The sequence below is a fragment of the Galleria mellonella genome, unplaced genomic scaffold (genome assembly GCF_026898425.1).
Source record: "Galleria mellonella isolate WM207_F2 unplaced genomic scaffold, CSIRO_AGI_GalMel_v1 utg28, whole genome shotgun sequence".
Taxonomy (NCBI): Eukaryota; Metazoa; Arthropoda; class Insecta; order Lepidoptera; family Pyralidae; genus Galleria; species Galleria mellonella.
The window spans coordinates 794556-818054 of NW_026442064.1; the positions used below are offsets into that span (position 1 = coordinate 794556).

Here is a 23499-nt window from a genome sequence, read left to right on the forward strand (position 1 = left end):
CTCCTTATGAGAGAATGTTAGCTTTTGTAATCACGTTAGTCAGGCGGCTTGGTCAGAGCTTTTTCTAGTTTTCTCTTGTATTATTGTATTTCTAATTTTGTAATTGACAGTATCAAGTATTTTCAGCTGGCTGGAACTGCAAAACTGGGGGTGTGAAGTGTCCCTCGTGCCACAGGTTCTTCGCGAACAGGTACAACTTGAAGGTGCACATACGAGACAAGCACGATACCAGGGAGGGCACGCTCCAGTGCGACATCTGCCAGAAGCGCATGCGCAACCCGTCCTGTTTACGCGTCCATATGTACCACCACCGCAAGCAGGCGGCGTACCTCGCCCAGCTGAGCAGCCAGGGTGATCAAATGCAGCACGTGTAAGTCTATAACAACGATGATGATGAGCGGTACGCTTTCTGAGTCTGAGTAACTGTTATTGCATAGGTCATGGGTTCTTAATGTGATAGCGCCCTCTTGTGGGCGTTTTGAGTACTACTGAGGGGCCATAGACGATCCAGACAAAATTAGTGAAAATTATAATTTAAATATAATAAGTGATTTATATTCGGGACACATTGGCTAAATGGGTGCTCTAAAGAAATCTTTAGATGCTTCGCCTTTTTAAATATCACGTATACTTAAAAATCCTTCATAGCTAAAACTTTGGAACATTCTTCGAGTCCGTATTTTTTTAATGGGTTTAAATGGAATGGTAACCTTGCCTGCACTATCGGTATAAGCTGACGGGCCACCAGTGAGGGATGATAGGTGAGGAAAAAAAAAACAAATCTGTTAGCCCATCCTAACGAATACAAGAATTAATCACGATCCTTTCCAGGTCGACCTGACATCTAGTGATTCTAAATTACTACATTTAGCTTATGCTACAGCATTTCTGAAGTCACACGTCGTCTGAGAGCTTCTTCTTGTATTATCATTTCCTGTAAAATACAATTTGCAGTCTTTGAACAGAGATATGGCGATTAGAATGTTGCTTTTCATGGCGCATTGCAATATGTGTACATAGTGTGTCTATATGCCCATAAAGAGAGTATTACGGTCACCATAACAGCAACGATTTGCAAGCGTTTTGTATGTGAATGGTATAAAATGACAATTAATAAATAAAGACGTCAGAATGGAACGTTTTTGAATTTCTCCTCTTTTAGTTTTGTGTTCTGTTCTGTTCTTTTAATAAGTTGTGTTCTACAAACAAAATCGATTTCAAATTTGGTGAAATCAGTTATTTTAATTTAAAAACTAAATCACTGAACCGATTTTGATAAAGTTTCCATTGGACTAATATGTAATTATATCCTTTCAGATTTAAAGAGAGAATTATCCAAATCGATTTATTACTAACGGTGTTATAAGGTAACAAACATCAAGAAAAATGCAAGTGAATTGAGACACCTTCTTTTTTGAAGGTTGTAAAGTTGTTACAACTCTTTTTTTAACTGATCGAATCGAATAATAGTCAACTGATGTCTCTGTTTACCCCATTACGTGATACTAGTACAATAATGATCATTTATATGTGTTTCATTAAATATTTCTAATGATATTATAGCGTGCAAAACATGCTTGGCAGTAAATGGCGCAATGAGGCCGCACTCGGCGACTACAGGGATGACAAGTGAGTACAAATATCAAACTTATTACAAACGTTTAAGATATATATTCCTTTGTTATGAATTGAAATGTCTTTGTACATAAATGTAGTTAAACTCTCCTTGCATTGCGATTGTTATATTTGCGTCTATTCGCATAAGCTCGGCTATTTTCGGTTATTGTCGGCTTTTTTAGTGTTTTATATAGAAAATTTGGAAGTTCTTTGTTTCGAAATTATCAGCTGTTATCTGTCCACTAATGAACATAGGCGTACATGGGGGACCTTATGGAGATTTTTGCCAATAGTTGCTTTACAGGCGGATTGGCTTTTGGTTATGTTTTAAGACGGCCGTTGCTGTCTATCTCTCTACCATTATGTTCCCTCAGTATCGTCTTACGACGGGACTGAGGGAAAGGTACTGGTGGCCGGAACCACACGGCAGTAATAGTGTATTCCGTTAGCGAAGTCATTCGTGATGCTTAGAATGGCAAACGAGCTGATGGTCCACATGATGGGAAGTGGTCACCGTTGCCTAGTCATAATTATAACAGGCAATATCGTCCTGTGAACGGCAATATGTGCTTTTTTAAATGGATGACAATGGAATGGTAACCCCGCCTGCGCTAACGGTGTACGCTGGCGGAGCACCAGTGAGGGTTGATAGGTGAGAATGAAAAAACAGGTCCGTTAGCCTATCGTGATGAATACACTCGGAATAGGACACGACAATTTCCCTGGAGGAAGCGTGACCTGATAGGGTGTATTGCTAACAATGGGGCTAGTAATCCCCATTTTTAACAATCCATTATGCCCCCGGACAAAATACGCTACCGCCCTTATACTGGAAACTGATTTGTACGACGAAATAATGTTTTTTTGGCGACGTGCTGAAGAAGGGTCAAATTAAAAGTACCCGTAACCGGCGAGCGTGTATGAAAAGATTGATGAATGTGGAGGAAGCGAAAGGGGTTTGTTTGAATCGAAGCATTTGGCGTTCCATTGTTTCTTCCTACCCTAATGGGAGACAGGCGTGACAGATATGTATGTATGTATGTAATAATGTTTGTTTTTTTTTTTAAATATTCGATTATGTGAAAGTCATTGCTTTGCATTAACTTATTTGGGGATTGGCTTGCTTTGTTGCTTATTTGCGAATGGTTAAAATATGTTTAATAATAAATAAATTTATCGATTTGGCGAACTGATAACGTACAGCGAATTGCTGGAACTATTTGTGTGATTATTTTGTTATTAAAAGAGTTTGTATTCAGAATGATCTTTTGCTAGTTTTATTGAAATTGAAGCGGATTTCGAATCAGTCGTTGTTGATATTTCATTTTTGTTAACAAAATATTTAATTCGATATTTATTTATTTTTTTATGACACTTAGAATGGCTAACAAGGTGACAATATTTTTTTCGAATCGAAACACAGTCTCTTAAGAAGAGTATTATTAAGGCAGAATTATGAATGGGACAGGGGTACCCATGCATACGACTTTTATATAATGTCTCCCTCTGAACTCTTTTAAAAATATTTATTTATTTACACTTTATTGTACTAAGTAAAAAGAGAAATAACAAATACAGTAAATATTAAAGAGAAGTGATACAAAAGGCAGCCTTATCGCTAAGCAATCTCTTCCAGGCAACCTTTGGGTAGAGGACATTGAGAAAAAGACAATACTATTAAATTATAAAGCATAGAAGTCATTGCGGTCATGCTTATTGAACATTTTATTCTTTTATTGTATACATATCTCTTTGAATTTTTTTTATGGGACATGACATGGTAAATATGCTGACGGTCCATCTGATGGAAAATGGCAACCCTTATTGGGCACGTTACACTTACTGTGGAGCCTATGGCACCCTACATGCGTGACCATTCCAATATTAAGATGTTATGCCTATGTACCCTGTAATTTTACTGCCATAGCCTGAAGGATAAGCCAGTTGAAGTTGCAATGGGCTGGTCATATAGCTCGGAGATACGACAACCGATGGGGAACTAATGTTCTTGAGTGGTGACCACGTACGGGCAAATACAGTGTAGGACAACACCCCACTACACGGAGTGACGACCTCAATAGCATTGTAGAAAGTCAGTGGATGCAGGTGGCTCAGGTCCATTCGTTACGACAGTCTATTGGGGAGGCCTATGTCCAGCAGTGGACCGATAACGGCTGAAATGATGACGATGATATTGATCTTGCTCTTCAAATCGAAACACAGCCAAGCAAACATAGCTTGACGATAAAAACACGAGTGGGACAGAGGTACCCATGCAAACGACTTTGTAATAAGTCTTCTGGTGTAATTAAAATATGTATTTTGTTAAAGGAAAAGCTCATATAAATTTCTTAATAATGCGATTTTCTAATTTTGTCTGTATGCAGTGTCTATACGCGAATTTAATTGTTCCAGTATGCATAAGCGTAATTTGCGAATTTTTAACATAATATTCATAAAAATTATGCTGGTTAGATTATATAATTGGAAATGATATATATATATATATATATATATATATATATATATATATATATATATATATATATATATATATATATATACCATGTAGTTAGCAAATAAGCAAACAGCCCCTCTCTTGACATTGACGTCTGCAATATATATTACTTTTATTGTACGTAAAATAACTGATAGAGCATTCGGTCAAAGAATATGTTGAAAAGGCGAGTTTTAATTTTTTTTATACAACTTAGAATGGCAAACAAGCTGACGGCCCACCTGATGGAAAGTGGTAACCGTCGCCTATAGACATGAGCAGTACCATGGACATAACAGAGTGTACTGTTTGTTTTTTTGTTTGTTGTTTTAATTGTTTATTTTTTTTTTGTTATTTAATTTGTTAAAATCTCTAATATTTTAATAATAATGATAAGTCGTCATCATCACAGCAATCTGTTAACATCTTACTGTTGCGTAGACGCCATATTTCTTAAAAGGTAGCAATGACCTAGTACCATGCTGATTGTATCATTTAAAAATCGTAAATTTAAAAATAGTAAATAATATTTGGTAACTAGTAACTATATGCCTTCTATGATTCTATTTTGTCTATGGTATGAATTAATATATTCTCTATGGATCTTGTTTTTGTTACCGTAACTATTTTAAAGATTTATGAAATATTATTAAATACGATTCTTTATTACATTCCAGCTTCCAATCACCGGCTCAAGATTCGAAGTCTCCAGATAAGTATCAAGCAGCCACCGAGAAGTACCAAGCCACCCCCGAGAAGTTCTCGGCCACACCGGAGAAGTATCAGACGGAGCCAGCCACCCCTAAGCCGGAGACGGAAGCAGTATGATGGGGGCACAGCTCCAGCCGAGAGTACGTCGACCCGTATCAGCTGTTCTACTCATTCACACAGCAGTGCTTCTGGAACAAGTATGTGTTTAATCCCAGTTACTCCCCCAACACGAAGTACCCCGTCCACCCGTCGCCTCTGCTGCCATCAAATGCCACGTGGAGGAAATAGGACTATTTCTGACCCTTTTCGATCTGTTTCTCAAATACTGTTTGTTATATCCAAATGATTGGTCACAATTTTAATATTACTGTTGCCATGTTGTTATTTGAGTATAACTCGCTGTTGCCATGACCATTTTTATTAAATTACTTTTTATGGCTATTAAAAAAAATATGCTATAAAAGGTAATCTTCACGTTATCTCAACTTTTCTCCTCTCATATCTTTGTCACTGTCTAATTATCGCGATTTATTTAAGATTATATGGCAACACTGTATGTACTTATCCAAGGGGGTCAGGAATGTTTAATACAGTCAATAAATTTATTATCACAGAACATAGATAGGATATATAGTAAATTATAATTCGAATATGTAAAATTAAATTCTGCATACAAATATGTAAATTATGATAACGAAGAAAAATTAAACTGTTATAATGTGACAGCCTTTTAAACGCCATGCTTTGTCTACACGGACACCATGGATACTTGTAACGCCAAATATTTTTTTTTTTCTATGGAAGATAATTGTATATATAAAGATTTGTCTCCGTCACTGAGAAGAAGTGGATATTTTTTTTTTGTTTAATTTATTTATTTTATTGCGAGTACTCACTGTGACTATTTGCTTGTTTATTACTAACGTGTTACACGTGTAAAGCCGCAGTTAAAAAACTCGAGGTATTTTTCAGGTACAGGATTTTTTTTCGTTGATTCTCTTGTAATCTTGTATCGTGAATGATGTTAATAAAATGGTCACGACCATTCTAAATGGGGACGATATGCGATCGCCCCTTAAACACATGGCGTTTAACAGGTTGTTGCAGGAAAGTTGCACTGTTGTGTTGATTATATACATTCCACCACATAAATTCCAAAGACTGAAGCATAAAATAGACGTGTATATGCGTATTCGTTCGCAAAACGACTTAAGGTGATGTTTCGACACGTGCGATTTGCGATAAAAATGTTTCTAATTTTATTATACACGTAAAACAGTGTTATATTATGAAGCCTGGCTTTATAACACGTATAGAATACGCTATATTTTCATTCAATGTAATATAATCCAATGCTCGAACCAAATAACTTTGTGACTTTGCCGTGAAGTATTAAATAAGGGATATTGAAGTGTTTATGGCATCAGCGTTGTCTTACAATTGATTTATGAATCGATTTCACGAGCGTAACATGTAGAAATCGTTGTAATAAAACAATAAATAATATTTCGGTTGCTGTGTTCAGTAATCGATTATGTATATTTATTATGCAATAAGTACTTCATTATTTCGAGAAAAAAAAAACGTTGAGTTATCGCAAGTCGCTATTATCGAAAACTCACCTTAACATACAGGGTGTGTTTATGAAAATCGTACTTAGAGTAAAAAAAAAAGCAAATAAGAGAAAAGCTAGAATTGTTTATATACATCGAAGTGGACGATTTTGGTTCACGATTCCGCGTTGAATTTATTTTTTGATACTTTATAACGTTTTTTCTTTAAGGTATTTTTGTAGACATAAATTTAACAAAACGACTGAACGTGTTTGAAACAATTACTGAGAATTGTGACGGTGTGACCTGAATGATTACAGTGAAAGTGCCACGTATCACTTGTTTGTTGTCACGTGGATAAGCCATTTGGCCGACGGTCTACCTAAAAGGAGATCGGACCTTTTATTTTTGTACAATTTAAATATAGATTAAATTCGAATTTACGTATTAGTATTCGTAGAAGTGAACATAGTTGCATTTTTTTATATATATATATATTGTTCAAATTTGTATTGCGGTAGCTGCCATAGTTGTTGTAGAGTTAAATTTCAGCACACCCTGTATTCCAATATTCCCGTGCCGCCTCAATTAGACTTAAATAAGAATCTGGTCACATTCCGTGGCGAATGAAAAAAAAAATATATATATATGAACAGAATCAGTACAATATGAATCTAGGCAGCTAGAAGGAGCTAGAAGTAAGTAACGTTGCCATTCAACAGATATGTACAAAGCAAAGATCCCTCCCCTCCCCTCCCTAAACATTTTGATTATGCTTAATCAAAATAAACGGTGCCACGCCACCCCAAAAAGCATAACCTTACAGTACAAATAATTGTATATTTTCATCTACGTATGCTTTACTTAGTTTTAGTTTATATTTAAGTATATTGGATATAAAGACGGAATAATTTACACGTACAAGTTAGTCCGTTAACGAAGTATATATATTTTTATGGCTCGTTCACAAGTCGTTGATACTGGCCGCTAGCGTAGATAGAAGACTGTTCACATTATGGCCGTCCGCTGCGAACATTTTCTCGTGTGGCAACACTGTAAACTTTAGACGCATTCCAAATATGATAATTTGAATTACCCGATACACAACATTGAAGCATGTCAGGGTTTGTTAATTTTTTTTTTCATGTAACGTGTATTAGGTGTATTTATATACAGCTTTATGTAACCAAAACGATTAATTTTTATTTTTATGAAATAAATAACAATTAGATATTTTGAAAGGCCCGTCTTTCACATAAGACGTTAGGCAGTGTATCAACAACTCGTGCGGCGAGCCCCAAATCTATTATACAAGGGTTGTTTAGGTATATTAAGTAAATTTATACCTCAATTATTAAAATGACTGTTTATGTAAGATATCGTCCCTTTTGGTTCACCTTTTTTGAAATTATTTTATTGATAGTTTGTCATAATATTTTCTCTTCTAAGTGTTAAATTAAAGCTACAAAAACTAAGGTAAAAATAATGACCAGTATGCGGCCGCCGCGCGGCGTGTAACATGAGACCTAGTTGTCTTATTGCGTGTAAACAAAACTTAATATATAATGTAGAGGTGAGCGGCCGTTTCTGGTGCGGTTGAAGCGTTTGAAAGCTTTAATAAAAACTGTCCCATCGCTGCAAAGTCGGAACGTATTTAGTCATTAGCTCTCTTAATAACTTGGTGAACCTACGGACATTATTTCTTCGATCCGCATATATATATGTATATATATATATTTTGGTGCGATGTAATTATAAGATTTATATATGTAAATTTTGTATTGACGCGTTCCGTTTCGCGCACGCGAAACGTCATTAGTCGGACTTTTAATCACGTGCAGTACATTGATATTGCAATGTTGCCAGTTAGGAAAAATAGTGTTGTGCAATAGTGATCATTTAAACGACTCAAAGTCAAAGGTCGGTCTACAGCGAATATTAGAAATAAAAGGCGTACGCGAATACTGCGCAGCCTTTGACGGAATTATTATTATTTATTTAAATAAACCACTAAATATCACAATTATTTTTTGACCAGTTGTTAAAAACAACGGATTGATCACAAAGTGAAAGGTTTTTTTTTTCTTCGAACTACTGTTCAGGACTGGGGAAGTATTTTTGCGGATGTCAGTGTACCGCGTTGGAAGTCCGGCCGTAGTGTGTGTATATTTTGTACCGCAAGTGTTCACCGCATGGCGAGGTGACGTGTATGAGAATTATAAGCGAATACGTCCATAATCGATGTATTTTATGATGGTTTGGGTAATTTAACAATAATATTAAGGGGGTATATAAACTAACATATCTTACGAAAAGTTAGATTTATTATTATTTTTCTACATTCCAATAGTTGTAAGTATGCATAATCAACCGTTTTATATATAAATATAATTAGCTATAAGTTTCTAATGTCTTTATAAGATTACAAGGAGATTATAATGACGTTCGCGTAAGTGGAATCCCATATTTCAGTAGCTGTATAGGTTTTTTTTTTGTAGCATTTACAATATGTTTATTACCAAATTTTTTTTATACCAATGTTCTTACATTAGTGTACGTAATGAAAGGTGCAGCTAGGAGTACCGTTACGTAACCGGAGCGCTATTTACGCTCGAACCGCTTGTAGAGCTCGGCAAGCGAGTAATGCACAAGCGTTCTCATACTCTCTCTCTGTCTCTATATATATATATATATGTATATATGTATGTATATATGTATATATATATATATATATATATATATATATATATATATATATATATATATATATATATATATATAGTTGTTCGGTCTAAATACTCAACATTTGTGGCCAAATAGAATATATGTCATGTCTCTAGCGTTTATTGTATTACTTGCTAGGCTCGTGGCTATAGTTTTTTTATCTTGGGTCGACGGCGCGCGTCTCCATGTCCCAATCGCAGGTTGGCCTAGTGTTGTTTGTTGTTCTAGAATGTAAACCGTGGTATATAGTATAAGTGTTGCCCACAGTGGGATTCGTGCGCCGGTCCACTTGCACGGTGGATACATACTGTGTACAATTTATACGTGTCTTATGATTACAAATGATACATTCCATTCTATTAAGACATTCCATGTTTCGAACAAAAAGTATTTCTTAGAGAATTGTGCTCAAATTTATTTTTTTCTTTATATTTATTAAGTATATACAACCATGACATTGTTAGGTATTAATGTTGTAATGTTAGTTTATAAGTATGTATTGTATAGAGGGCCTTTTTTTTTTTTCTATTTTTGCGACTTGACGAACGTTGTCTCGGCAATGTAAACAGGTGCGTCTAGGTGAACGGTATTCGTGTGTATTAAGGTGTCGTTGCACGCATTACTTGAGTATATCAAACGTTGCATGGATACTTCGTTTGTATAAAACTCATAGCCCTGAGCATTTTACAGTTTATTGTATTTATATAAAATTTTACCCAATGTTCTCCCAGTAAAATACAATCGAATTGTATTCATCTATATATTTTTTTTTTAATTTGGCAATCATTCTCCAGTTTTTTTTTTAATTTATTTTACAATATAGCTTAAAGCATTTTTTTTTTGTTATATTTATTTTCGAATATACTCAGTCAGGGAGTTTTATACAAGTGAATTTTAAATGAGCGTAATTTTGTCTTAATAGTTTTTATATCAGGACTTTTGTATACATATTTACAATTTTTTTTTCTATTGTAATTTATTCTCTTTTTTGTATGGTATTTTTTTTTGTTAGTTTTTTTTTTTTTCAAATCATCCGTTTGCATACGAGGTATTTAAGTTTGTTCTGCATAATATATTTTTTAAATAGCCCCTCTGAGGATCGTCGGCATATTTGTCCCCGGATGATGTTGATTGTCATCTAACGTACAATATATATATTTTTTTTCTTATTAATTATCCACAATAACCATTATATAGTATATAACGAATCATAATAATATACATGTTTAATATAATGTAATTTATCTCTGTCTAAGAGGAATAGTGGTCCGTCCACTAGGTTTTAATGATGACACGACCGCCAGAGGGCGTCACTTTAGTTTGTAGTAAAAATTATGGGGTTAGTTTTGGTTTAATTTTTAATGTAATAAAGATAAGATTGAAAAGGAGATCAGTGGATCCCTTTGTGGAGATCGAGACGGTCGTAGTATATCACCAGTTGCTAGTATTTATGGACTGTTCTATCTCTGTGCTCGCTCGGGTCCGTGTGGTCGCAGGTGGAAGTTGTTATAAATTAATAAAAAAAAAAATGTACAAATCACAGGATCATATTTATTTCCACAGTTAATTAAACGGAACAGATAATATTGGACAATAATCCATGATTAATACAAAAACTTTTTCATAGGAAGCTATTTCTCTATTTTATTTCGTCATATTTCAAGTTTCCTCTTATTTCGGTCTTCGTGGTGTAGTTGTTTAACACACCGCTTCATATTACGTTGGTAGCGAGTTCAATCCCTCGACAATATAAACATTCATATCCATACAAATATATATTTGTGTTTAGGTAATTAGCTTTGGATATTTTATATAATTAATTAGTATATATTTACAAAAAAAAAATAAAGTATTTAAACACGTCTACTAGTTGTAAAAATAGTATAAATTCACTTTGTTTGCAACTAGATGGCGTTGTTATTACCCAGTCCATATGCCCAGTGGTATTTATTTATTTTGCTAATGTAATGTGCTTTGAACCCTGTTTATTACTTGTCACAGCCTAGAATTGAAAAGAAGTGTTAGTATGATAAAGGATCAATATGTTTTAATGGATTAGGTATTGTTTATTTATTTATTTATAGCAACACCAACAGCATATTGTATTATAACACATATAAGAAACATTAAATATGCATATGCCTATTAGAAGTATTCACAGCATTTACTCTAACATAATTATACAGTATGAAAGGAAATTAAATATATAAAGCAATTAACTAAATATTAGATTACAAATATTTTAAATATTTCATTATTTTTTATGGAAATATGTATATAATATAACCGGAGTTGTGACTAATATCAGTAAATGAATTAAATTGACAAGTATTATTAATATATATTTATTATTATAATTAAAGTTTATTATTATTATTATTATTAGATTATTCTACAAAATGTTTTAACAATTTATTCCTGTAGGAAGACAGACTATCACGTGTCAGGTAATTTAGTATTAATATCATTGTATAAAGTACGAATCCATTTCGTTGTATATTGTTTTACGCAGGTCTATACCACTGGTTAGTCGATTGAAATTGATTTTGTTTAAATGCGTAGACTGAATGACAGCGTTTGGTGATTAATAGAGGGGGTCGTAGTCTCTTCTAATGGTATAATGTTGGCAGTCCTACGCACAGTTATGGTAGATTAGAAGCTACTGTCACGTTGACCAAACGGTTTATTGCCTTGGTAAGTTTATTAGAATTATTCGGTTTAATACCGCTAACATTACTGCTCATACGACCGCCATCATTATACCATTAGAAGAGACGATACGACACTCTCTATTAGTCATTAAAGGCTGAACAGTCTACGAATTAAAAAAAAAAATCAATCAACAAACCAGTGATATGGACTACCGTAAAACAATATACAATGAAATGGATTCGTACTTTACTAAATATACAATTGGGACTTAATGCGACGTAAAACCTTTGCAGGTGTACTATTGTACCTACAGTTTCTTTATTGCCGACGTTTCGACGTCGATTGCATTACGTCGTGCTCGTCCTGGTCACGTGGTCAGGACGTGGTGGTGTCCATCTTGGTGCCTTTTCATTGCGTAAAGTTCCGATTGTGTATTTAAAATATGTGCAAACAATGCGAAAGTTTAAAATTAATAACAAATTCAGTAAAATATTTATCATTCTACCATTTCTTTTCAACTATAAGGTGTGGTAAGATGTATCTTGTGGTTAAAAGGCACAGCATTGGTGTATTGTTGATAGGGAGTTATCATCACATTCAGTGTATTTCTAAAGTAAGTCTATCAGCGTCGTGTTGGTTCAGGATTGTTAAGAGTCAGGTTCAGAGAAACGGGGATCACCGTTAAAGTCTATGTATGTATGGTATAATATTGCCGTGTAATTAACGACTTGTGTAAACTCTGATGTATTGTTACAAAATATTATAGTTAACTGAGTATTATATGAAACTAGTGACATTTATTGAACTTATCTAAGACTGTATCGTATATATATATATAATTAATGTCTAAAAATACCGGTAAAATCCTTAGCCCGTGTCTAAATTAGTTAAGTAAAAAATAGCTAAAAGCAAACACGCCAATCAATCATTATACATTACAATAGGAATTCGATTCTTTATTGAAAATATAAGACATCCGGTATAAGGTTACGAGCTGTGAAGTTAATTTACATATTTTTTTTTTCAGAGACGTTTAATACAAAATAATTTTCGTGACGTAACAATTTGACAAGTATGCAATCGTAAATCGATTTAATCGGTTTGACGTAATCCATCCGCCGCAATGTTTTAAAATAGGATATTTCAATTGAAATTTAATATAATTTATATTTTCTCTATTAATTCGGAATATTGTTTATAACTATTAATCACTCTTTACCAACGTGTAGTGTAGACAACCTATAGGTTTCTATGCTTGCCACATTTGGTAAAAACGAACAGTGTATAAATACTTAAATAAATAAATGTTTTTACAATAATTTGACATTAAATATTATATGATTTAATTATTACATTCTTATTTAATTTATTATTCAATGACTAAATTCCATATACACAATAAGATTGTTGACCACTAGCGCTAGGAGTACACAGAACGTATATGAAATAATGAATAATATACTCAAGTGAACTCAATAAATGCTTTAATTTTATGTTGTAATTAGATGTGCCGTCAAGTCGTCGGATCTGTCTTTTCTATTAAATCATCATCATCATCATTAAGATGTATACATACATTATACACATATATATATATATATATATATTTCCCAGAATGATACGTTCCGTTTTCACAACTAGTTCACGTGACGACAGTTACCAAAAAAGTGTTGCGAAAATGGATTCGATAGAGATTTTTCAGTGCTATCTTAAATATAAATATGTATGTATTAACGTTGACTGTCTCCCTTTAGTATTTATATATTAATTAATATAAAATTGAAATGCGATGAAAAAGACTTAGATAGTTTTTTTTTATACGTTCGTCTCCGACTCTTGTCGGAGCTCTATCGTCGAATTTATATTTAGAACGTTTTTTTTTTATAAGAAAATGTGTAATGTTGACAATAGATTGTCATATTGGCCAGTATTCTAAATAAGGGTCGAGAACAGAACTGGGATATTTGCAATTCGTACATGCAACAAATTCGTACAATTGAAATGTAAATTTGAAAAATAAAAACTGATTTACTGAGAAGTAACTTTAATAGACAATTTATTTAGGATGGGAATACTTAACATAGGTTCTCCATTCTTAAATAGTATCCGAGATAACTTATATATAGAAGATAAAAAAATCAAAGGTAGTCTGAAGGAGATTGCTTAGCAATAAGTCTTGTCTCTTGTAATATACTATACTTATTGAAAATCCTTCAACAATTCAAGTAACATTTATAATAATAATAATAATACTTTATTATGCAGACTACAATGCGGTCCAATTTTGTTAGTAACAATTTTCTTACAAACTATGTTAGATTTATGCAGTAAAGTGTTAAATAAATAAAGGGAATCCAAGTACGAATGATTAAATAATAAATATAAACAAAATAAACCCTGTTCTCGACCTTAACCTTAACTTGCAGTGATAGTAATACGTCCCAATGAGATGGAATCTCAACAACATAAGGCTGCTATATTAATGTGTAATATTTAACCAACGAGCGTTATCTGTAGCCGGAATTAGTAAATGTAATAATTGTTAGGTACCGTTAGTCGCAAGAAGTTTAAAATTAAATGGAGACAGCGCAGTATGACATTAAAATTGGCGCCAATAACATTTGACATTGACATTGGAAAACGTCAAACTTCTCTGTCTTAGCAATACTGTTGAGTGTAAACAAGATAGAGGATAATTAGCCTTTATTTGGCACTTCTTTCTATTAAACTGTTGAACAACGGTACAGTATGTTTAGCTTGGTTACAGATATAATAGTGTGTAAGCATTTAAATTTTTTGGCAGTAATTTTATGTTCACTGTAACATCTCTATTTGATGATAAACTTGAGCGATGTGTAAAAATGTTGCTTGTAAAGGGTCTAGGAAACAATGGGGCCGATTCTGAAGAGCTATTTCTCTAAACATAGTAATTAAAAATTAATATTTATGACTTTATTAGAAATTTATTTTGACACCGGTCCTTACAATAACGATTTCACTTTAAGATCAAATTGATTTTTTAGAGTTTGGTAAAAAAAAATGGTTTCATAAAATCTACTCTAATGTAATTGCTTCTAAGGCGCCATTCTCTGAATATTTCTCAAAAATTTATTTAAAAATTTAGTGGAACTATTAGATTAAAAAAGAAAAAAAGCATCGAAAGGTAAATTTCAAATAGTTTAACTCTATTATAAATTAATCCTCTTATTTGTAAAAATAAACTAAAAGCTCCCACAAATCTATTTTTATTAATGGTACTTTGTCATTTTCTATCAATTTGAGAATCTTGCGCTTAAAAGATGAATACAATTCTTTAAATTAAAAAGGCTTATGTCTGCATAAGAGGTTTAGTTTTTGTTGCTCAATGAAATAATTATTTGTCAATAATATTAATTTTAGTTGTAGAGAGAGAGAGAAAGAGAGAGAGAGAGAGAAAGAGAGAGAGAGAAAGAGAGAGAGATAGACATAGAGAGAGATAGAGTCAGAGAGAAAGAGAGAGAAAGAGAGATAGAGAGAGAGATAGAGATAGAGAGAGATAGAGTCAGAGAGAGAGAGAGAGAAAGAGAGATAGAGAGAGAGAGATAGAGAGAGAGAGATAGAGAGAGAAAGAGAGAGATAGAGAAAGAGAGAGATAGAGAGAGATAGTCAGAGAGAGAGAAAGAGAGATAGAGAGAGATAGAGAGAGATAGAGAGAGATAGAGAAAGAGAGAGATAGAGAGAGAGAGAGATAGCTTCGGAATCGACCCCAATGTGATAGCGATGAGAGTTGCGTGAAGAACACCTTTTTTTCCTGGATATTACATATTTTCGTAATGATATAATTATAAAAATACGTTTTATTTTTATAAATAATATTTTTGACACGACCTCTACGGATGGTAGAAAAATTATAGAAGATTGCTCTTATTTATAAAAAAAATTAAACGTCTTATAAACCTATTTTGTCTGTTTCTTTTATGTTAAATTTCCAATTTGAAAGAATGTGACAAAACAATAGAATAGCTAAAATAGGTTTGTAGATTTTAGTTTTTTTTTTTAATAACAGGGTTAAAGTCGTGAAACGAAAATTAAATCGATTTGGTTTAAACTTGATAGGCTTCAAGCCTATTTACCATATCCATGTGCGTACTCGTATACTACAAGTAAAAATGGATTAGAATTATCACAGAATAACCTATAAATAAATAGCGAAGTATTGTACAAAATATGACAGCCATAATATTTTCATTGAACTTCATACATAATATTTAGTTTGACCATAAGAATAAATAAACGAGGTAAGAGTTATTCATGTACTTTTCTTTGTAAATACCATAGTAGTGCCAAATATAATTTTCGTCCCTTCCAAAATTGTAAGGGTTATAAATTAATTCTCATTTAACTAATTAATTTTACAATTTTTGATGTTTACGCTACACACGTGCGTGTGAGTGAGATACACGCTCTCAATGTAGTCTCTACTCCTTGCAGGCCCTGACTGGTTTAGCTCTTAAACAGAAGGGGGCCATCAGCGTCCCAATACAGTTATTGTTATTTATTTCAATGGAGTGTAAATTTTACCTGATGATTTATTCTTATGGTTTCATGTGATAAAATACTCTTAACATGTCGTAGTTTGCGCATACTTTTACATGTATTTGTATTTACATTCATACAGTTCTTTAAGCCAGTTTCATCGTTTGTAGCTTTTTGTATTGTATGAACATACCGTAGTCGATGCTAGGGGTTGGAACATGTAAATTCAACTAGAATCAAATGTTACTTAATTAGTACCTAAATATTTAATATTGCAGTTCTAAAAATTCCAAATTTGAATTTTAAAAAATAAACAAATGAAACCCGCACTTTGTAGCGTCTAATACACTTTGTGAGTCTCCAAACCGTTCGTCCAAATACGATCAATAGATTATCAATCTTATACAATGATATTACAGTTGATTTTTCAGAATAAATATTGTGTGAGTATTTTTATTTGAAATATTTCCAAACCATACGAGTGGTAGTTAGATAGTCAATTAGCCCCTTATTTATATTTATATCCAACGTCTCGTAAACCTATATGAGCCAATGGGCTATTAAAGTGTCAAAATTTTTCGAATCATCAACTTTTACAAAATACTCAAATTTTTTATTACACGTAATGTAACAAATTTTTGAAAGTATTCTATACTATACTTGTGGAAGAAACTGCTCAGAAATAATATTGATTATTGGTTAAAATCAACGTGAATAATCATAAAAATAAATAAGTTGGGCAGAAGCGACACTCATATAATTTTGCCTCCAAAATGTATTGACTTCAGAACCCGCTTATAAATATATCTTTCTTTCTTAGGGAAGATTGCCATTTAATATTTTTTCTATATGAAGCAACTCGCGACACGCGTGCGAGTGGGACGTACGATGTTGCTGTTACAGCTTTAATCACAGCAAGGTCTGCGGCTGCTAATGGATTTATACTGGATCCATTGCTCCTCCATCCAAAGGCTGCCTGTAAGGGATCGCTTCCAGTCTTAAGGCCCTTTCGTTTTCCCATTACGATTGTTTCTTGTAATTGTTTACTACTGTAATCTTTTGGAGGAAACTAGGAAGGCTTCTGTCTGATTATTTATTTTTATGCCATAACTAAAGGTGCTCGAGCAGCCATAATCCTGGCTTATAGACCAAGTGTACCATACGGATCGATATATTATTTTATATACTCATTTCTGTATAGTTGAGTTTTTAAACGGTCTTCGGTGTGCGTGACGGCCTGTAGTGCTTCTCTCTCGTCTGTTTATTGATAGACAGAGACGTATATATCAGTGTCCGTCCACCGCACCGCCCGTTAATTTGGATTTTGATTAAATAGGAGATTAATAAGTTTGTGAACGTAATCACTGCAATTTTCGAGTGTCTAATTTAGTTTTTTTTTTTGGTGTAATTTTGGAAATACGCATTTCTTTTTTTTTATTTACAACGAATTATCGGTTACCCTATTGCATATTTATTTATGTAAACTCTATAATGCTCTCTACATTGTGATCATACAGTGGTATGTTATATTTAAGACATATTATTTATACGTACGAAGTGTACTCTTTAAGTTTTAAATAGTGATCTAGTTTGCCTGTGTAATGTAATGTTCAATTTAGATGTCAAATTATGTAAATTTTCTAAGAACAGTGTTGAAATGTAAAAATAATTAAAAGTGTTTGTCATACGGTCAGCATGAAAAGTCGATGTTACACATTATAGTTTTCAAAACACAGTTGATTACTTATTTAAGTGCATATATTCAGCTAATATTTTTTTTTACAATGCCCATGTAATTTTGGTGCTAATCCTGTTTAGCGAATTGCATATTCAATGGATTTAGAAGGGATTTTAGAAATAAGAGTACATTTATTTTTCGTGTTGACTGTACCTGCTTTAATGTATAGGGAGTCATTGTTGCAACTGTCACGATAAGAATTGATTCAAATACAAGCGTCATTACGAACGATACAATGGTAAAGCATAAAAACATGGGTCGATTCTGAGGTGTCATTCTTTTAAACGTATCTCTAAAATTAATATTTCTATTTGATATAACAGCGACATCTGTTTTCTAAGGACCGGTATGAACTAAATTTTTAATAGACTTAACTTTATTGTAAATTTATTTTAAAATTGTCCATAAAACAGAAGTTTCGCGAAACTAGCACCTTGAAATATTAGATTATGGGGATACGTTTAGGTAAATGGCGTCTGAGTAGCGACCCCCTTGTGCAGGCAAGACCGATATCTTAAAGGAAAATGTATTTATATTAACACGTTAATAAAATATCAAAATGGCCGTTCATTTTGTATGAAGCTTGTCAACGATGATGTTATTTGTCCTTTTGACCTCTCCAATTGGATTTATCCGAACCTATGTTTGTTTGCCTCTATTTATTCAGCTTTCTACTACATACATATTACATATAATATACAAAACTTTACGAAATTTTAATATCATAGTTATATAGTCAGAGATTTTTAAAAACAATGTGCACTATAGTTTTTTTTTTAAATTTGTTTAGTGAAAATGTTAAAAGGTCAAACACAACAAAAACAGGTTAATGCTACCTGTTTGGAAATACTTACCGCTTTGTCACTTCTGTCCTGTTTATATGGGGGATAGGTTTTGCACATAGTGTGAAACCACAAAACACAAGAGGATCGAGGTACACTTACAGCGCTAGTGTTTCCGAACTGGCCCTCTGGACAAATGGCGAGCGAATTCGTCGATGGAATCGACGTCGCTAGCGACTCCGTGAGTTGGAATGAGACGTCCGACATTGCTGTCTTATTCTATCCCGCGGACTCGCTAGCGATGTTGATTCCATCGATGAATTCGCTTGTCCCTTGTCTAGAGGGCTTGGACGGTAAATTAAGTGATAGAATTAGTAAAATTTATAATCATAGGCGTATTTAGACGGATGGGAGGGCGGTTGGGTTATGCCCACTCTGGAATTGTCTAATGCCCACCACAAGGTGCAGACAAAGCTTTGTTAAGACTTGTCTGAGAGTATATACGCGCTTTTTTTTAAGGGGCCACGCCTACCGTGGGATATCTTAATACGCCTATGTTTATAAGGTCAGTATATTTTTAAATTAAGGGCCTCAACATATGATTTCACAGTTACACATATTGTCTGTCGCTGTACACCTCTTTACATTATAACAGGGCAAACTGTCACGTCTCGAATGTTCGAATTGTTATAAAAAACATTCGTACTGTACTGATTTCCACTTTTTTCTAACTTCAATCTCTCGATTGTACTCATTGTATTTCTCTTTATATATATTTTTTTTATATTAGCTTTACATGAAATAAATTATAATTTTGTACGTCTTGTTTTATTGATAATCCCCAATTTCCACATATTATTAATAATTGTGATACATCTATGTGTGCTGCGGTAGAACGTCTCTGACTACCCTGTCTGGGATTACAGTCGTAAAGATTTTTCATAATCATGCATATGGGCTGCCAGGGTGTTGCTCGTTTTTTTAATTATATTGTGACATCTTGTGACTTAGTTCCGCCATAACTTGCCAAATTCGAACGCTGAAATTGGTGAACCAGATATCCTTATAAGAGTATTTTGTTATGCAACTTGTAATGCTTAATAAGCTGACGGCCCGCCTCATGGAAACTGTCGTATATACACGTGAACGGTGAGAGATAGTTTTGTATCTAAAAAATAGTATTAATTATATATATTTTTTTTTTATTTAATGGGGATTTAAAGTATTTATTTAATTAAAAACATTTCATTCGGTAGTTTAACCTTAGACATAGAAATAACCTTAAGTCTAACGTACTAAGGGTTTATTTCTGTTGTAACTTTATTACTCCCATCTGATATTGAGGATTTTTTTTAATCAATAGTCTATTTGGTTTCGTTCGTGTTTGAAGTCTATTTTTAATAGTGAAATGTAGTCTACCTACTTAAAATGCGGAATGTGAAGCTCTAGACCCAAAACTTTATAGATAGAGGGCATTAGCACTGATCCATATACTTGGTGTGAAATACATAATTATATGAATATTAAAAAAGAAGTTGTTTTTTTTTAATTAAATATTAATTTTAGCTATGAAGAACGGGAAAGAGACTCGGCTTTTGCCTTTTTTAATATTTTTTTTTACAACACAGAGGGCAAATGAGCATGCGGCTCACCTGGTGGTAAGTGACTACCGCCGGCCATGATCATCCACAACACTAACGGCATTGCAGGTGTGCTGCCGGCCTTTTAAAAAGGAATATATCTACTCTTTTCTTGAAGGTTATGTTGTCGTATCGGTTCGGAAATACTGCTGCTGGAAGTTAATTCCAAAGAATGGTTGTGCGTGGAAGAAAGTGCCTTGAAAAACGCACGGTGGAAGACCGCCACTCGTCCAGATGATTGGGATGAAACTTTAGTATAATATGTTTAGTTTAATATGTTGAATTATGTAAGAGACGACCTCAAGTGCATTGCAAGCAGTCAGTGGATGCAGGTGGCTCAGGACTGTTCCTTATGGCAGTCTATGGGGGAGGCCTATGTCCAGCAGTGGACGGATAATGGCTGAGGCGATGATGATGATGATATAAATGATGAGTTCACTCTTTATTTTACAAACTACCGAGCAGTATCAGGCCATAACATTTAAAATTAATATTGAACGTTAATTATCCATTGTTGAATATAGACCTCCGTCTATTGGGACTTTTGCCAGTAGTTGCCACGATTGGCTAGCAGAATGGCAACCGCAGTTAGGTTTTGGTGATATTTTAAAAGGGAGGTTGCTGTCCATTTCTGGATCTCTTAGTTGCCCCCTACGACGCCTACGGGAAAAGAAGGGGTGGTCTATTCTATGCCCGGACCAAACGGTAAACAAAATTATACATTAAATTATTTTTTAGCCGTGTGGTCTCGGCATAGAATAGGTTATCCATTCCTTTCCCGTGGTTGTCGTAAGAGTCGATTAAGAGAGGGCGAGGGATGTGTAGCAGTGTCCTTCTTAAATGTCTAAAGCCTTACTGTGGTTATCAATCCGCCTGCCAAACGTGGCAACTACTAGCAAAACCCCCAAGGGGCAGGCTTATTTTCAGCAGTGGACAATTAAAGGCTGATATGATGATGATGATGATGAAATAAATTTTAAGATATTAGCATATATTTATATGCTTATATCAATTAATAAAGTAAATTAGTTGCAGTAACCAGAGCAGACTAGTTCAAAGCAGCATTGTTTCACGAGTATGACAAATGAGTCGGCCATCTTTGCGCTAAACCATATTCTTGGGAAACTCAATAACTCAGCTCACCACGATCACCAACGTGGTGGGCTGAGTAAGATGTTAGTGAGCATGACTTACTCAGGGCACCCAACCTAGTCATAGCTATGTTGAAATAATTTTTAAACAGAAAAGAGGCATAATAATAATTGATATTAAAACTGCTAATTTAAAATGGACAATTATATTTTTAATTTTTGCTTGTTTGCACATAACGTTCAAGCAAGACAAATTATTTTATCAAATTTATCTAAAATCTCATCCAATACATGCCAGCCCTGATCCTGGTGTAATCCGGAAGGCCCTCTGTGGGGCCTACAGCTGCCACAGCCGGGCACTTATCGTAAAGATATTTCAAACATACTTCCTTCACATCCTTTGAGTATATACTGTCGATAGAACACATCCTATCCAGCATAGTAGGCCGCTCACCATTGTACAATATCCATCTACCTATGTCATGACAAGCTCCCTTACAACTCTCCGTTTTAGAGAGAATTTTGGCTTTCAACTGTCTTCTCCCTCTTTCTACTTCTCCATCAGACACCATAGTGCACAGCTTCATCCATTCATCCTGTATAATGTACAACATATCCTCTAATCTCGACGAAGGAGCCATAAATTTTACTCCCCAAAGACCCGTGTCTTTATAATTAATATTGAGAGCCTTGTATGAATCACACGAGTTTGTTATAGAAGCAGCCCTGGCCACATTCATGGAGTGATCTACTCCGCCAGGTTGCGATCTGTCCCAACCACCGACTATCGTTGCTGCAATATCCATGACCAACTTGTCTGGGTGGCAGAATGAAGGCCCTTCCACTGCTATAGCTACATTAGCAACAGGAAGAGAATCGTCTCTGAAACGTATTTCTGAGCCAGTATATCTGTATTCACTGGAATTAAGACATTTCGTGGGCTCGAAATTGCACAAATATTGATTAGCCAATTCGACCATTTGGTCATGTCTGAGTCCGCCGACAGCGGCGAACACAGTCCTAGTGGGGTCAAATTGTCTGGTTAAATATCTACGAATAGTGCATTCATTAAAACTGTATAGATTACTACTCAACCCCATAACAGTTTGCGCGAGTTGTGTACCCTGGAATGCTGTATTATGTAAATAATCATCCAAAAGTTTATGAGGATCTTTATCATGCTCCATCATTTCACAGTACACAATTTTCTTCTGGACTTCCAAATCGGCAGGTGCGTAGCGGTTATTGAAGATACAATCGGATAATATGTCAACAACCACAGGTATGTCTTGGCATAAACATTCCGCGTAGTAAGCAACCATTTCGCGCGATGTGGAACATCTGAACCTAGCTGCCGTGTTCGACATTAAATCCTCAAGTACCGTTTTCGATCGACATCTGGTGCTTTTAAACGCAATGTGCTCGAAGAAATGTGTAATTCCATTCTCGAATAGATTCTCGTATCGTGATCCCGCATCGAAGTACAGCCCCAAACATGCATTATACGAATCTCTTTCCTCTGTTGCAACAGTCAGGCCATTTGGCAGTCGGGTTACAAGTGTGGACGGCAGGTTCCTTAGGTAATTCTGAAATAGAACAGGGTATGGATTATTCCTGATACTTACATAATGAGAGTTACAAGTTTTCCTTAACAAGTTCACGGATCTTAACATTTATGCAAATGAAATAAAGATAGATAATAAAGAGGTAATTAGGTATGTTTTGAGTAACGAGAGAGATGGAAAGATGTCAGTTTGACAGTTAAAAGTTATTGTTAAATTAATAAAGATTTTATTTTAATAACACACAATCATAGACTATCTGTGACACGATACACAATACAGAGGGCCTACTATGAAATGTTTTCCGAAATTTCGGAGCCAAACAAAACAGAAATTTGATGTTAAAATTATATAATACATGCCGTTTAGAAATATTAAAAATGTTAAAATATTGTTTCTTTGGACTTTTATGACAGG

The 23499-nt window shown here is 34.1% G+C and overlaps 2 protein-coding genes across 3 annotated transcripts in view; one reads left to right on the forward strand and one right to left on the reverse strand.

Annotated features, from left to right (window-relative positions):
- Positions 1-19608, forward strand: part of LOC113517840 (protein bric-a-brac 1-like) — a 33092-nt gene extending 13484 nt beyond the window's left edge. The window contains exons 6-8 of one of the 2 annotated variants that reach the window (XM_052895366.1): positions 127-370; positions 1585-1629; positions 4792-19608. In XM_052895366.1, the coding sequence (XP_052751326.1) occupies positions 127-370; positions 1585-1629; positions 4792-4942 (440 nt within the window). In that variant the 3' untranslated portion in view covers positions 4943-19608. Of the gene's footprint in view, positions 1-126; positions 371-1563; positions 1630-4791 lie in introns of both variants that reach the window. The other variant, XM_052895365.1, reaches the window with a different exon arrangement.
- Positions 19609-21748: 2140 nt separating this feature from the next.
- LOC113517839 (cytochrome b-c1 complex subunit 1, mitochondrial-like) lies at positions 21749-23193 on the reverse strand. The gene has a single exon (XM_052895460.1). It carries the CDS (start codon positions 23191-23193, stop codon positions 21793-21795), a length of 1401 nt encoding a protein of 466 aa, XP_052751420.1. The 3' UTR covers positions 21749-21792.
- Between the last annotated feature and the right edge of the window lie 306 nt (positions 23194-23499).

Excerpts from the sequence above, each read along its gene's own strand:
- LOC113517839 (XM_052895460.1), bottom strand. The coding sequence starts at position 23,193 with ATGTTAAGATCCGTGAACTTGTTAAGGAAAACTTGTAACTCTCATTAT.